This window comes from Crocodylus siamensis, chromosome 11, assembly GCF_052110815.1.
Source record: "Crocodylus siamensis isolate JL-2025a chromosome 11, ASM5211081v1, whole genome shotgun sequence".
Classification (NCBI taxonomy): domain Eukaryota; kingdom Metazoa; phylum Chordata; order Crocodylia; family Crocodylidae; genus Crocodylus; species Crocodylus siamensis.
In genome coordinates this window covers 64,493,654-64,510,992 of record NC_143405.1, presented here as the reverse complement: position 1 = coordinate 64,510,992, position 17,339 = coordinate 64,493,654, and the positions used below count along the sequence as shown (strand labels likewise).

The following is a 17,339-nucleotide window of genomic DNA, read 5'->3' as shown; positions in this document are numbered from 1 at the left end:
CTAATTCATCCGCCTCTTGCAGCTCCAGGAAAGATGCTGCACCTTTCTTGGGCAGTTCGTTCTGCTGCCGCCCTGATGCAACAGTAAGGAACTTCTTCCTGAAGTGTAACCTGTAACGCACCTAATTTTTCCTGCCTAGACAGGTCCCATGCCCTGCCTGGAGAGCACTGCAGCATCCTCCCCTTGCCTGACCTGTTTCCTCCTCACCGTTGGTGCTTGAATATGTCAATAATATACCTGTCCCTTAAAGCGGTAGGGGGAAAAACAAGCCGAATTGTTGAGCCAGGCAGGGAACACATTTTGAGTGCTTTCAAAATTGTGCGTGAAAAATGAGAGAGCTGCCTGTCCCTCCTGCTTGCAGCCAGAAGTTCCAGCTGGGACCTGAGAAACCTTCCCGGTGAACCTTTCACCAGACATGAGGCATTTCCACGGGCGATTGTGGTCTCGGGCATTCAGCATTTTAACAAAAGAGCCAAGTATTCCTGAGCAGCTCGGTGGTGTGCATTTGACTAATTGGACGTCTCCTGCGTTCCCACAAAGGAATGGATCCGTCTGAGCTGTGCTGTCCCACCTTTCAGTGCGGACTTCGCGTCCCCGTTGATCACGCAACCTCACTTTGCAAAAGTCTCCCCAGCTGTAAAGCCAGGCTAGGATTTCAGAGAGTTGAAAAACTGTTTGCAAGAGGAGTTGAGATCTGATGGCCTTTGTACAAAGGGCTGCCTACACGTTAATTTTTTTAGTCTTCTCCTGGGTACAGAGTTCTTCACTTTCTTAATCCAAAATTGCAAGACTCAGGATTTAACAAATCCCTTCCACATGCTCGCTGGTCAGCTTTGGGCTGCTCCCCATGCTGTAATTCTAATGGTCGTCTCAAATTAGCAGGCCCAGCACACCGCTGCACTCCAGCAGCACTCACTATTGAAATGAAATGTGTAAAATTGACTCTGTCCTGCCCCGAGGGTCAGGAGAAGTTTTACAGATTTCCGTTTAATAGCTCGTATTGTCAGAGCACAGCAGAACAAGTGCACTGGACAGCAGCAGAAGAATGGAGGGAAATGAAATGATTTTAGTTGGGTGCCCCCGATTCAGCATGGAGCCCTTAACGGGTCTGCCGAGCTTTGCCTTTGATTTCTTTCTTTTTTTCTTTTCTTCTCTTTTTTTAATCCAAGCTATCAACTTGGAGCTATGATGTGGTTGACAATATTTTTTTTCAGGTCATTAGTTTTGAAACTGTCACATCCTTCTCTGTAGCTCTTAGGGCAAATGCACTTAATGAAAAGAAGAAGTCTCTAGCTTTCAAATCGTGGTCTGTCATTAAGCTATAAGAGCAATTCAAGTTCTCTCTAAATCTTGGGGCCACATCCTGCTCCCGCAGAAATCAATACTATTGACTTCAATGGGAACAGGATTGGCTCTTTTGTGTTGCTCTGTCTAGCTCAGCCTTTCTTACAATGATCTGCCTAATTCTAGTTCTGGAACTGAAAGATAACAAGCTATTAGTAAATTCTGCGCTGACCCCAGCAACCTAACAGAACAACCAAGTTAACTGAAAATCTTTTCCATTTAATGTGCCAGTAGTTTTTCTCTAAGAAATTTTGAGACATTGTGTGTTTTTTTTTTCCCTTAACAGAAAATATATAAGAGACATAACAACAGTTTTAGCTTATAGGTTAAGGCATTACATTTAAAAATAGCCCAGATCTGAATGCAGCAGCTACGTCCTCTCCTGGAGAGAATATAAAAAAAATGTACCTAGCATGATGATGACACATGAGATTAATACAAGGAACATGGCTTAGGTTTTCTCACTTTGTCATGAAGTTGAGGGGAGAGAGAGCATGTTCCCGTGCCTGGGAAAATGTGCCAGGACTCGGGGCACCTGGGCTCTATTCTTGGCTCTGCTCCTGCCTGGCTGCTTGATTTTGGGCAAGGCGTTTGATGCTGATGTTTCCCCACTTCAAAAAAAAGGAGAGGGGAGGATGATACTGGCCTTGAGATCTGTCTACAAAACACCTCAGAATAAAGGGCTGCATTCAAAAGACAGAACAAATGCAGATTGCTTCTTGGGGGAATATTAAAAAGCAGAACCGTTGAAGCAAAAATGTGGGGGCGGGGTATCCATTTGCACACATCATATTCTTTAAGACAAGGAAAGCTAAGAACAAATGTTTTCATGCCCGTTTCAGACTCACTGGGGTTTCTTAAGTGTTTTCTCTATTGCTTGGCAGGATAGACAGCGCGGCTAGATAAGGCTATTGGCAGTCATTTCAGTGGGCAGCCTGGTTTCCTGTTTGATTTATCAGCCTTGGCATCAGCGCTTCCTGCCATTTTACATTCTTATCAGACCCCCGGATTTCACCACATTGTTTTTCTAATTAATGTTCTTTTTCTTCCCTGCCACGATCGCTGCATTCAGCTGGAGGCGTTTTATTCCATATTTACCACGGAGCAGCAAGACCACGTCAAATCCGTGGAGTATTTGAGGAATAACTTCCGGCCACAACAAAGTCTGAACGGCAGGGTGGTGTCTAAGTCTGCTGTGAAGGATGCGTGGAGCCAAGACATGACAGACATCTTAGAACACCCGCTCGGCACGGAGGCTTCCAAAGGTAGATTAGGATTATAAACTGAATCTGCCAGAGGAGAAGGGTTTTTTGTGTCTATTTTCCAAGACCCTTCAATTCAGCATTAGTAGAAGTATGAGGGACACACTAAAGAAATACAATAAGTTTGGCTGGTGGGTTGTGGATTGCCTGGGCTTTGTCTTTGCGTTGCTGTACATTTATGAGTTCTTGAATTAGACTTTCGAACACAATGCAGGGTTGGACCCTGGAGCTCCTTGCCACAGGATACCAGGGGGAGCAGGAGTTTAGCAGGATTTGAGGGAGGATTGAGAGTACCTATACAGATGAGCACCCAAAATCTTGCTAAGAACTTTTTTCCAACTACTCAGTTGGTCTAATAAAAGAGATCACATCTACGCAAAGAAATGTCTGCCTGTGTCCTTGGGCCAACATGGCTACAACCAACAACCCAGTATACAGATGACAAGAATATCTGGACTTGTTGTAGCAAGCACTCGTTTGCTTCAGGACATGGAGCAACTCAGTAACAGAGGCTGGAAGAGACTGTCCTTGCGGACAGGTTGTTCTCAGCTTCCTTGCTGGCGTGCGCCGTGTGTCTTCTTGCACAAAGTAGTTTCTGGGACTTTCTTCCAACAGAGACTTAGACACAGAGCTTGAGGGTCCTTTGGGAAAAGAGACTGTAATAACCGCACCGTCACAAACGGTCCAGGGGGTATTCCAGGCTGCAAAGAGTGCGTCAGAAATCCTGAAAGAGACCTGGAGGTAAAAACAAGAGCAGGAATAGATCTAGGGATGTTTGTTTTCTGTTATTTTAGTGGATCAGTTTATTTGAAGATCTTGTAGGAGGCCTGATCTGTGTTTATTAATCTTTAGCCTCAAGGAGCAATTGCCACTTAAATGATCCTGCTCAGAAGTACAAGAAGGGCTCTGTTTATTGGAAAGAAACAATTAAGTGGATTAACTCTGAGGCTGGCACTTTCACCTGGGTGAGCACAGACAGCGTAGCTTGTGGAGGTCGCAAATCATCAAAACAACTGAGCTCTGCAGCCCCGTCCTCCCGAGAGGGCTCTGAGCAGGCAGGACTCTGAGGGCGTTATTATTCTCTGAGTGTGTACACACACACACACGCTTTATACACATACACACACACACACTTTATGTACACACACACGCACATACCTTATACACACACCTATATATGTACAGTTAAATGTATATTTGTAGCTATAACTAGATATATAATGCCCACACATACACACTTATATATACGTACACACACACTTTGTATATACATACACCTTATACACACACACACACCCACCTTATGCGTGCGCGCACACACACATATGTACAGTTAAGTGTATATATGTACATATAAGCATATATACATATGCACACATATACGCACACGTACACACACACGTGTGAACCTGAAAGGCAGCTCTGAGATGAGGCATTTAAGTCAGAGGTGAGGAGATCGCATTAATCAGAAAACTCGATGCTACAATATGATGTTCTGGTTTGAAAAAATGTTCAGTCGGTCTTTTATCAGCATCCTGTGTCAATATTTATTTCTTCAGCTGTGTGCTGGGTGTGTTTTATTTAGCAACGTACTTAGTCAGAAGTCAAGTAGACAGCAGGGTGCATTTGCACCTTCTAGACTAACCAAAGTAAAGATTTTATATATCTATAAGAAATATAAAACACACACACACTCATATCACACACACACACATATAGAGAGAGCTTTCGAGATATATATATATATAGCTTTCGTGAGCTGAGACTCGCTTCATGAGAGGCTGTGAAAGGACTTGCCGGAAGCAGAGCTTTATTTGCCCAGGGCAGTAATGAGTGTTCGCAGTTGACTTTCTGTTACCGTGACTAAACGCGCTGGTTTTATTTGGAGTGCAGTTGGGATATCTCTGTAGCACGTGATGGGATATTCCAGGTTTACTGCTTAGGCCAAACGTCTGAATATTCCCTGTCTCAGCGGATGAATTGAAGATGATAAAAAAGTGTTTTATGGGATCTCCCCCGCGCACACTGCTTATGAATAGCCGAAGCCCACAGTTACAGCGGCAGGTTGCCAACGCTGAGACCTCAAGCTAATGGACTAGTCTTGACGTGTGAAGCCTTGACATGGATGGAGCACCTGCTCCATGTCCAGGGAGTGCAGGGAAGGATGCCTGCTGACTTCACTGAGCCTTAAATCCAACCCCAAGGCCAACAAGGTGCTTAAACCCATGCTTAATTTTAAAAATGTGCCTAGTCCTTAAAAAAAATGCTGCAAGTTGACCTCATGCTCGCACCTCTCACCAAATGGGGACTCGGTCCCTATGGCTGAGCCCTGGTTTCCTGAGAAAACTTTACCGTGGGTGTTTTTATAACCACTCAGGTCCAAGTAATGCTGCCCTGCGGCTGTCGAACCATCGGGGCAGGCTCGGGGTATTCCCAGCTCCGAGGAGGTTGGTCCTTGTGTCCCCTTCTCCTCCCCTCCCGACTGGTCTGACAGCGCTGCTGCTTCTGGCTTATAATGGGTGGAAAAACAGCCATTGGATGTTTTCTTTTTCTCTCTATGCCTTTGCTTTTGGAGGCTGATTGCCGGGCCAGAGTCTATTTGTAGTGACTCTGTCAACGCATTGCAGGTTTTCAGGCTGTGCGTGCCAGGGGACACTGGGCATAGGTGCTCTTTCATGAACTTAAAAATAAATAGGCGGCTGCAGTGTTACTAACATAAAACAGATTGTAGCACAGCCCTCCAGAGGTGATAGGGCTGAGTTATATCTGCTCCAGAGATGCAGCAACTCGAATGTTTCTGGCCTCTTCCTTGACAAAGGTGAGCAGGGAGTGAAATGCCTGGACCAGCGCACATTCAGAACTGCTGACATAGAAGTAAAACGGCTCGGAGTCACAATAGCCGAGTGCAAGCAAAACCCACTGTTTATTCAGAGAGTAAATACAGGACATCTTTGTATGGTGTCAGTCATGCAAACGTACTGTAGAACTGAATGCTTCACTGCCGGATAGGGTCCGGCATGCAAATACAGGAAGAAAACACGTTGCATTGCGGGTGGGTTCTTGCAGGGGGCTCAACGCCGCTGGAGCCGGGGGCCTGCCCGCGTTTTACTAAATGGTATAACCAAGCGCTATTCTCTGACCCTCTTCCAGGATAATGCGTGCAGGGGAATGACGTCTTTGGGCATGGTGGTTTGCTTTGGTTTGCCTGGGGTGGAGTGCTGTTGGTTCATTTGGTTATTTTTAAAATATCTCTGCTGCTAGGTAGTGGCCAGGGAAGGCAAAACCAGAAGGTGTGAATCGATGGGGCAGTGCAGCGCCGTGCTGAGGGAGGCTGTGCCCTCACCACGTGCGGCTGGCGCAGAAGCGGGCGAACGCCAGTCTTGCGGTACACCCACTTTGCCAGTAAAGTCTGCTGGGAGCGTGACGTCCGGATGGTGCGGCGCAGTGAGGACGTGTCGAAGTGCAGCGCTGCCTCCTTTCACGTAGACGCGAGTCTGGTACCTGCCGCGAGGCAGCGAGGCTTTAGGTCGTGCTAAGTCCTTATGGAAGTTCACATTAAAAACTTGGCATCCTATGAAGCCAGGGGCTGTCACTGAAATGCCAGCCTCTATTAAGATTTAACACAGGTTCTTCTCTGAGATTAACACAGCCTTCTCCTTATGCTTCTCATAAAAGAGATCTGTGGTAACCTTGGGAAGGGTTCAGAAATGTTTCTTTTTTATTTTTTTGGTGGCTGACATTGTGCAATGTTGTGGGGTTGCCAGCTGAAAATGTTGATTTGTGCAATGTTATGAATCTGGGAAGCAGCATACAGAATTTTTGCAAGGCCTTTTTCTTCTGTAGGAAAAGGTGTCTGGAGACAGATTGTGATACAGAATTAGCATCACACACTTAAAAGAGAAGCTCAGATCCACGCCGAAAAATATGTGCTTGTGTGTTTACAGCCTCCTGAACTGTTCTGAATAAGGCATGCATGCCTGGATCAAGCAGCCCTGCTTTTTAGATACCAAGGCTATCTCAGATAAGCAAGTGGTAACTAGGGGGCACAACCAACAAGTTATGAAGAAAGTCCACGTGTTTACTACTTGCACCTCCCTCTGATATTGGCTTCCGCAGAGAAGCCAGCAGCAGCATCAGTGGTGATGGTTAATAAAGAAGCAGTTTTGGTTTTGGTGAATAATAAAGTCAATGAAAAACAGATTTTTCAAGGCAACCAAAATCATGATAAATTCAAAACTGGTGAATAGTCTTGACCAAGAAGGAAAAGATACAGAAATGTTGAAATGTTGTTGTCTCAAAAATAGACCTACGTTTCAAGAAAAAAGCGTTACATAATGCCCGAAATAAATCAGATTAACTGAAATATTTCCAGTGTTTCATTCAGACCAGCAGTCTGAAAGCTTTATCATCCGTATAGCTGTAGTGCTGAGCAGGTTGCGTTTTCCTTGTCCCGTTCTTCCTTTCAGTCGCTAACCTGCATGCTACAAAGTTCAGGTGCGTGATTAAGTATCTTGCTGTGTGAGAACCTACGAGCCAAGAACGGTTCTTAAATTGACTCCAAAGAAGTGGAAAGGTGTAGCAAGAAAACACGCCGGCTGTTTGTACCTAACTATACCAATACGATGCCCCATTCAGAATAATCACAACTGGCACATGATTTATTGATCACAAGCTACCAGCCAGCAAATAAAAAGAGAAGAATTTGTTGAAGAAGATCCCAGATTAGTAATGGATTATGGTTCTAATCCTGCAAACCCATCAATGATTATAGCCAAGTACATGACATGTTACACAACTATTCCCTGCCTTGGAGGAACTGATGCGTGTACGGTTTTGCAGGATTGGGCATGCAGATTTAAGAATGAGCGCTGGCAGATACCGGAGAGAATCAGATTGTGCAACCATTACAGTACAATAAGGATACTGGATTATAATTAGGCATTGAACATATCATGTGATGGATAGTCTTCAGCCAGCTGCAGAGGTTATTTAACACCATACAAATATTCAGCAAGTAATGGACATAATAGATGATCTGAAGCAATTGAGCATCTCTAATAGAATTAACAGTTGCATTGCAAAAACAAAAAAACCCCATCATTTCTTTCTTTTTTCCCCCTGATGTACCCACTGATTTCAGGGTGCTGTATTCATTTAGTGTATCTTCTTGCCTCCTCTTTCAGACCCGGGGTGGTTGCTGGTCATTCACTGGCGTGGTAGGTGTACACTCATGGCACTGCGGAGACTGATAATAAGCAGGATCTTTGCAGTAAAGCTGTTGCAGTCTGTGGGCTTGACTCTGAAATCCTGGGTGCTGCAGGCTTTGACGAGCATCCTCTTGACGTGTGCCTGGAAGAAGAGCCGTCTTTGAAGGAGTTGGTTTCCAAATGTCGTTGTTTTACCACAAAGCCTTTGCCCATCTTTCTGCGGCTGATTAGGAAGGACTGTTGAGCAACTGGTCCTACAAAGACCCTTGTATTGTGAAAACTTTCCTTTAGCCTTGCCGTCTCGTTACATGTGCTGCAGGCTTCACACCGCTTAAATAAACATCCCAGGCGAGGTGCTCTTGACATCAGAGGTCTCTTTTACAGATGCCTGATTGCTTTCCCCAAGGTGTCTGATTGCTCTTCGCTGGAGTCTCATAAGATGCTGTTTGCCATCAGTGGGAATTTGCTGTCGAGTGCCCCCTTTAATTATGATTCTCGCCAAAGTTAAATAATGAGCAGTCATAATTTTGCTGTGATAGGACCCAGTAGCTTTGACTTCAAATCAGCCTCTAGGATATTTTGCCACCTCTTCCACGTGTAAATGTTTTTCCTGTTCGGTGCTCCGGGTTAAGCCATTGTGCTCTGCTCTGTTTGGAAGTCATTGCAACTTCCAAGTCATTAAAACTATCCAGAAATGGCTTCCCCCCACCCTCTCCCCGCCCTTCAGGTTTCGCATTTGAGGCACTGCTCCAAATATTGATCTGAAGTCAAAGGTACAGCGCTACTCAAGCAAAGCAATTTAGTTCAGATTCAGTATTTCACAGCTCCTGACATCGCAGATGAAAGCAATGTCTCCTACTGAAGTTATTGCCTTTTCTGCATGGCATCATATACTCATCACAGAGCCCTTCCTCAATTTAACATTTTCCAAAAGAAGCTGAATTTTTTGGAAAGTGCGAAGCGAGAGGTGTGTAAAGACATAATCATTTGGCAGGATTAACAGTAATATTTCATAGGAAAAAGAAACCACGTGGCTCATTTGTTTGTCCAGCATTTGCGCCCCGTAATTTGTTTGTATTCGGCGTGCTAGGGTTTTGCCAGCTCACACCTGCCTAACAACCCCCTAGATTTTTCTCTGGGACTCTGAAGAAATAGCCTCGGGTGAGAGGGTTTTTCTCTTTAAAAATGTTAATAAAAAGTTTCAGGCAAGTCTAAGCCACTGAGGAGTCTTATATAGCAGCACGTCTGAAAGGCTGGTTTCTAACCTTTTCTCCGAGACATAGCATGAACAAGACATACAGATTTAAAATGGTGCTTTCCAAGCATCTTAACTTGAAGTCCCTAACACAGACAATACAACAACGTCACATATTTCTTCCTGTTGCATCCTTAGTTAGAGCCGTTTTTCAGTTCACTTACCGTATGCTCACAGGGGGAGCTGGTCTTCCTGCCTTTGGTCGAATCTCTTTCACACCGGCCGTGTTAAACATTTCCTCTTGAACCCCCCCTTGGTACCCGTCTTTTTTTACTTTCCATTAGTTTCCCTTGGTCCTCAGATCCCTTCGTGTGTTGCCCTCTGTGGGGTACCGTCCACATCCCGTATGCCTTAGTTGCACTGGTTCTTAATTGCCTGTTTTCTTAAGAAGATAAATCTAATTTTCCCTGTATTTTGATCATGTGTGACTCTGCCAGGAGCTTTAGTACCAAGTTTTCAGTTGGTGAAACCTCAGGTCAGTGGCAGTAGATACGTATAACACGCCAGCTTTTGCATCGTCTTTTTATCAGCTTGGCCTGCTGTCTTCTTCGCTGTCCTCTGCTGTCGCCTTTCCCGTTTGTGAGTGCGCTTCCTGGGACCCCAACTTGTGCTCAATCCTCCAGACTCTCAGTGAACTTCTCTGACCTCACTTAGGTCTGTTCTAAGACTGATAAACCATTTCTGTGCAATTTCTTGCCGTTTCCAGATGTGCTTCTTGGTCATTATCCTAAGCTCCGCTCTTCTTGTTAATTTAGCATCACAGAGAGTTGTGTGTTATGCAGAGGTAGAGGAAAGCAGGGCCCTCTCCTAAAGGGGTCCAGCATCGCTGAGAGATGTGATAAGAAGGATGGAAGAGTTGGGGAAGGGTAAGAGTGGACTTGTCTTGAAAGGAGATCAGCTGGGAAAGGGGGTCTTGCAGGTAAGAGCATTTTATAAGCCTCCCATTTCCCATCATGTTAGATGCGTTCTGCTGACTTGGTTGGCAGAAGCATTTTTCCGTTGCTGTTAGCATGCTAGGGAGCGAGTGAGTTATTAATAAACATTCGCGAAGCGCCGTAACTTTTCATGATGCTTCAGGGATTAAAAAGGCATGAACCCTGCCGTAAAGAGTAATATGAATAACTTGTTAACAGATTGACTGCTGTGTGTCAGTCCCCTGGGGTGCGAATTCGCATCTCCCCTAGACCCTAACCAGAGTGCCGTGTGCCCCGTGACAAGCGGGTAGGCGCTTTGCATTGCACAGCCCCTGTTGCGGTTGAAGGTACATCTGTCCTTCATATGAAGCCTGGGAAGAAGCAACTTGTAAAAATGTAAGCAAGGGCCTAAAAATAGGTAGGATCCAAGATTGTTGTCACAGAAAAAACCTCCCATGGTTAGGATGCATGTTCGGGAAGCAGGAGACCCGGGCTCCAGGTCCCCTTTCACCAGATGTATGTCTTGTGCTTCCTAGCAAAGTGCCCTGAACACCATGGCATGGCAGGGTTAGAGATTGCTAGAGCACTCGGTAGCAGTCCCCTTGAAGCTATTCCACCTCTGATGTGCCCGAGCAGACTTTGGCATCTAAGTGCGATCCAGTCCCAGCCTACAGAAACTCTTGAAGAAACGTGAATGAGTCTACATTTGTAACACTCCCTCACCTTCGCTGCAGGATTAGGAGCCAAAAAGCAGCGCATGCAGAAATGTATTTGTAGTGGACGGGACACATGCACAGACAGTTTGCAAACCGGGTCTGCAGCTGGTGCAGCTAGCCACAAATGCCACGGTCCGTGGAGCTGCGCTGCCTAACGCCAGCTACGGTTTGGCTCGCACTTTGCAAGCACCGTACGTGCACTTTATAAAATATTTGGACTCGAACAAAAAACAACAACACAAAGCAAGCCTCGCAGTCCGTGCCTTTTAGTAAAACAGGATCTGTTACAGCCAATACCATGGAAACACCAATACCACAGAAAAATCCATGCGAGAGTGAATCAAACCTCGGCATTGCGGATACAAGTTGTGTGTTGGTTTTAGGAAGGGCAAAAGTGTGCTTCCCCCAAAGCCCCTTAAATTGGGAATACAGCAAGTGCAGACTGGCTCAGCAGTTACCAGGAGGATGCCGGATGCCACGGCACGTGGTGCGCAGAACAGCTGGAGGCGCCGTGCACGTTCCTTGCGCTCGTGAAACAACCTTGTTTTTTCGAAACGAAGTCGGCGCGGAGCAGAGAAGATAAACAGGGCGTCTCTCGCCACGTTCTGCCTATGGAGGGATGTGGATTGACACACACCTTCGTGTGCACTGCATGCTCCGCAGCCTGCAAGCACCTGCTAGCAAAGCACAGGCAAAGGGAAGATACGCACGTCCCTTTTAAAAGCGATTATTCTTATTAATCGTGACATTTATAAGCATTGCAGCACTTAGCTACACTTTAGTTTATGCTGTTAAGTATTAAAGGCATCCAGTCAAAGTGCTACGGATGATGGAAGTCCAGTGCTGAGAACTCTTCGGTGTAGGTAGGTGGGTGCCGCTCGTGCACGTGATCCTCTTCCTCCGTCTGGTGATACGAACCAGGAGTCTGTGGTACACACTAATGGCCTTTTCACCTTTTTAAAGGGGAAGGGGAGCAACACTGTCTTGTCTTTAATCTTGAATGAAACAGGATTAAGGTTGCAATGGTCTTGTTACAGTTATATTTCTAGGGAATCATGCTGTATCCTAACAGCTTATCCCATTGATTGACATCAGTGCAATGGATAGATCTGTCTATTCCCCAAAACATCGGTGATAATCTTGATAGTGCGGTTCTGCCTTTGTGCCAGTTTGATACTGGTGCATTTGGACTGAGTTGTGCCAAGCAGACTTGTGCATGGATTTTCTGTCTGCCCCATCTGTTTGATGCAGCCTGGTTGCTGATTGCGAGTTGTGGGGTGCCTTGGTCTGAGATGGACTATTGCAGAAGTCGGGGTGTGCGGCTCCACTTCCTGCCTGGTAGCTAAAGTAGCATTGCTTTTTGTCTCGTTCGTACTGGTGAGCACAAACATCAGCAGCGTGGTTATTGGGGCCCGTCTGAAACCAGCCGGGAGGCTTTCTGCCCGAATTCAGGCCAACCCAGCGTTGTGATGCACCCTTCTGGGGTCCGGCTGTGACGGCAGCAGCTGCTGTGCCTGTCTCGGCAACTGGCCTCCTCCCAGGCACCGGGGAAACCTTGCTCTCGGAGTGGCGGCAGCCTCCCTTCTCCTGGCCTGATGGATGTGAAATGCCCACATCGCCCGAGCGGCTTCCTTTGTGCTGACCTAGCAGAGATGGAGAAACTCCCTCTCCTTGCCTCAGCTGCCACCCATTAGCACCCTCCTCCTCCGTACTTCCGGGGAGGACATTTAGCAGCCCCAGACTGCACACGCTTTTCTCCTCTGGATTAGGCAAAGCAAAGCAATCCTCTTTGTCCACAGGCCCAGTGCACACCCAGACACAGACACCCCCTTGAGCCCTGCTTCTCTCCACCCACCTCCCAGCTGGAAGGGCCAGGGCAGGCCAATTCTTCTCTTGGAGGCAGAGGAAACAGCATCCTGTCCCTCTGTCCCCCCTCTCGAAGCCAGGTAGCTCTTTCCCTCCAGGCAGACAGGAGTTACAGCTGGACTCCCTGTCCCAGCACTTCCCTTGCTAAGTTCAGCAGCTTTTTGGCCACCTCTTTTCCAGTCTGCACATGCGGGCATGTCCCCGGGACCCAGTCCAAATGCCACGCCTTGGAGCAGCTTTGCACACATACTGTGATTTTTTGGGGGGTTTTGTAAACCATAAGTTCCCCTGGCTCAGCCCTGGCTTTCCTACGCCCAGACCTGCCTGGACTTTCACCTGCAGTAGATCTGTCTTGCAGGGCTAGAAGCAGGAGCTTCAGACCGTGGGGAAGGGATGGCTCGTGGCATCCCAAAAGAGGGCACAGCACAGCCAGAAATAACTGCCTTTAATGCAGTGACAGTTTAATGCACCAAAAAGCTAACTTAGAACATTTTTAGAGGTTTTATGGCTCCCTCTGAGCTCTGTGCAGTTGGATTCATAGCACAAGACACCTGCTTCGCAGGACAAAGGGATACAAGGAATATCCCTTACATCAGTCTTTTCTATCACAGGGTAGCTATTCTAGGAACGGTGCATCCTGCATCGCCTTTGATGCGAGGAGCCCCAGGAGGTCGCTTCCTGTCCTGTGACTGTATCAGCAAAATGCCTGATTTCAGCATGGGGCAGAGCCTCTCTGCAGCCATTTAGGTCATTTTGCAATGTTTCATGGTTTCCAAGCTGAAACCTTCATGCTATGCTGCACTGATTTGTTTGCCATATAAATAATCAGTTATGGACAGACCAGTACCTAATTCCTGCTTAACCAGGGGTATGGGTATATATTTTTTTCCAACATCCTCATGAAGGAGAGCTGCCAAAAGCTTTCAGATTAGGCTTTAAGAGGTGGCTTGGCCAAATACAACACAGAAATCAAATGATTTCATAGATTTCATAGACATTCGGGCTGGAAGGGACCTCGGGAGATCAGAGTCCAGCCCCCTGCCCAAAGGGCAGGAAGTCAGCTGGGGTCACAGGATCCCAGCAAGATAAGCATCCAATTTGCTCTTGAAGGTGTTCAGTGTAGGTGCTTGAACCACCTCCGCTGGCAGACTGTTCCAGACCTTGGGGGCTCAGACAGTAAAGAAAGTCTTCCTTATGTCCAGCCTGAAACGGTCTTGCAGGAGTTTGTGACCGTTCGACCTCGTCATCCCATGGGGCGCTCTGGTGAACAGACGTTCCCCAGATCCTGGTGGTCACCCCTGATAAACTTATAGGTGGCCATCAGATCACCCCTGAGCCTGCGCTTTTCCAGGCTAAAGAGTCCCATGGCTCTCAGCCTGTCATCGTAAGATCTGTTTTCCTGACCTCTGATCATGCGCGTGGCTCTCCTCTGGACTCTCTCCAGCTTCTCCACATCCTTTTTGAATTGTGGAGCCCAAAACTGGACGCAGTACTCCAGCTGCGGCCTCACCAAGGCCGGAGTACAAGGGGAGAATGATGTCCCGGGATTTGCTCGAGAAGCATCTATGGATGCACACCAGCGTTTTGGTCGCTTTACTAGCCGCAGCATCGCATTGCAGGCTCATGTTCATCTTGTGGTCAATAATGACCCCCAAGTCTCTTTCTTCTGTAGTGCTATCCAACGTAGCACTGCTGAGCCTATAAGGGTGCTGCAGGTTTTTCCTCCCAAGGTGGAGGACCTTGCATTTTTCGGTGTTAAACACCATCAGGTTCTCGTCCGCCCATTTGCTGAGCTTGTCTAGGTCAGCCTGGATCACCCGCCTATCTTCTGGCGTGGATGCTTTGCCCCAAAGTTTGGTGTCAACAGCAAACTTGGCCGGTCTGCTCCTGACTCCAGTGTCCACATCGTTAATGAAGATGTTGAACAATATGGGTCCAAGGACAAGAGCCTTGGGGGACCCCACTGGTCACAGGGCACCACGATGAGTGACTGCCATCAATCACAACCCTCTGGATCTGACCACGGAGCCAGTTCCCCAGCCAGTGGATCGTGGTGGAGCCAAGGCCACAATTTTCCAGTTTGGCCAAGAGGTGATCATGGGATAGCAAATTGAAGGCTTTTTTGAAGTCAAGATATATGACATCAATCTCTTCTCCCTCGTCCAGGTGATAGGTCACCTGGTCATAGAAGGAAATGAGATCAGTCAAACAAGACCTACCCGCAACAAACCCGTGCTGGCTATCCCTCAGGATGTTGGCGTCGGCCAGCCCATCAAGGATGGCCTCTTTAATAAACTTTTCTAAGATCTTCCCCAGGATAGAAGTCAGGCTAACGGGCCTGTAGTTAGCCGGATCCACTCTCCTCCCCTTCTTGAAGATCGGCACCACATTGGCCTTCTTCCAGTCTTCGGGCACTACACCAGAGCGCCAGGAGCTCTCGAAGACCCGTGCCAGGGGCTGGGCTATGATGCTCGCCAGCTCCTTGAGTGCCTTGGGGTGCAGGTTGTCAGGGCCGGCTGACTTGAAGGTGTCCAGCTTCTCAAGGTGTTCCTTCACGAGGTCAGCATTGATGGAGGGCAGGGGATCCCCCTCACCCAGACCTCCCTGTCCCGTACCGGGCATTGGTGTCCCATGGGACTGATGAAAGACCAATGCAAAGTACCATTTAATAGGTTGGCTTTTTCCTGGGCGTCAGTTGCCCCATCTGGTTCAGCAGGGGTCCAGTGTTGCCCTTGCTTTTCCTCTGGCTCCCCACGTGTCTGAAAAAGGACTTTTTATTGTCCTTGAAGCCCAAAGCTAGTTGGAGTTCAGTTGCAGCCTTGGCTTTCCTGGTTTGCTCCCTGCAGGACTGGACCAGTGCAGAATAATCCTCCTGATGGGAGGGATGAACCCAGAGCTGGTTGGTTCCAGCCCATGGGGATGCTTCTAATGTGACCAAAGTCATCCTGCGTTGTACGCGTCTTGTCCTGGCCGGGGCTGCAGACTAAGCAGAGCCCCGGGTTGCTTTAGTGTGCAAGGACAGACGGAGGACAAGTGGATTTTGGGGTGATAAAACAGACAGTAGGAGAGAAGGAAGCCAGAGCGCTGGCGTGCGCCTCATTTTCACCAGGGGTGCAATGTGCAGGGGAGACGCTACGTCTTGTCCTCCACTGACCGCCACAGACGCAGAGGCGGAGGCTGTGCTGTGTTGCAAAATGCACGTTGCACGCTTTCTCCCAGGCCTGTCCCATGCAGAGTCTTTCTGCAGCACGGCTAGGCAGAGCCAGCACATTTGCTAGTTGTCGTTCCGCTCTCCCAGTCTGATAATTTGCCCTGAAATGAGGCCTGTCTGCAGGGGTTTTCGTGTTTTAAGTGTTCTTAAAACATAATACCCTCTATGCTCCCCTTCTGTTTATCGCTGCAGCATAAGGGTCTGGAATTTAAAAACAGCAGTGGTGATATGTCTTCTAAAAATAGCTTAGATTTGAGATTTCAATGTCAGATGTGGTTTTTGAAAGCAAACATGAATTTGCTAGCTTGTTTGTCCATTTAGCCTGGAAAAAAAAAAAAACAGCCCTTCATGTTTCTCTCCAGTCTATTCTGATTCAATCCAGATTGGACATTTTTTTTCAGTCCAGTCTGTATTTGTCATCCAACTATTCACTTTGCAAAAGGACTGGCGGCTCTTGAACATCTAAACCTGCTAAGAAGAAAGAGAGAATCTGTGACCCTTTTTTTCCTAACACGTAAGACCCAAAATACTGTAAAGAAAATTAGGTCTCTGGAAAGTGACAGTTTTTCATAGATGGCCAAATCATTCGGCACTTTCTCCTTCCTATCCGACGCTCACATCATTATTATGTAGTGCTTTAATTAAACCATTGCACTGAATTATTAGAGCAAATGCTTTTGATTCCAATGTGTCCTGAACAGGTTTGGCGAAATGAATAAAACATGTGATTCATTTTATAAAGAAGAAAAAGATTCCTTAATTTTGCCGATTCATAATTCAGAAGTCCTCAAAATAGATGCTGAATAGTAGCGTGCTAGTTAGTACTTAATTATAGCACGTTCTTCCCTTGTGCCTTGGAATAATTGGAACATTGTTCTATTAAATCATAAACATTATGAACCTTATTTACTCTGAAATGTGGCATTGTGAATTCACTCACCTTCCTAGGTCTTTACAGACTCCTCCATGGCCCCAGTCAGAGCAAACATTTCAGCACGTGCCTCAGAGATATCCGTGGAGAGTCGTACTTGTGCTGCATTCGCTTGGGGGTAGCACTGGGACCGAGAGGAGCTCGGGCGGGCTGGCGCAGACCCCGAGACTCAGAAGAGTAGCAGGGCACGTCCACGCTTGCAGCAGGCGTGACACATGGGCCCGACCGAGATCTGAGCATGCTGCTTTTGTGCTGTTCCTAGCTCCCTTGGCCTTTGAGTTGAACCAAGCCTTGCATTGCTGTTATGGCAAAAGGATCAATGAGGAGGCTGTGATGAGAGAGAAATCTCCATAGACAGGCATGAGCAGAGAGAAAGTGGTCCCCAGGGCTCTGCAATTCTGCATGGGATGACCTGCAGCATCCACATCCCGGGTGGTCGCAGTGGTGAGCTGGGATGGGAACAAGCCAGATGGCTCAACTGCAGGTTGGGTATCGTGAGACCCGCCAAAGGTTTTGCTGTGTCCGAGAACAACTTCAAAAGGAGAGACTTAGTACCGTGTCCACCAAATTAGTCCCCAGGTAGCATTAGGCGTGTGAGCATCCTGGCAGTAGTGAGAAAACATTTTGGAGCAA

At 47.2% G+C, this 17,339-nt stretch overlaps 1 protein-coding gene across 5 annotated transcripts in view; it reads left to right on the top strand.

The window, feature by feature from the left end:
- Positions 1 to 17,339, top strand: part of PTPRG (protein tyrosine phosphatase receptor type G) — a 449,911-nt gene that overhangs the window by 345,889 nt on the left and 86,683 nt on the right. For all 5 annotated transcript variants that reach the window (XM_090022695.1, XM_090022694.1, XM_090022693.1 and 2 more), the window contains exon 8: positions 2,417 to 2,609. In XM_090022695.1, coding sequence (XP_089878821.1) covers positions 2,417 to 2,609 — 193 coding nt within the window. The remainder of the gene's footprint in view (positions 1 to 2,416; positions 2,610 to 17,339) is intronic.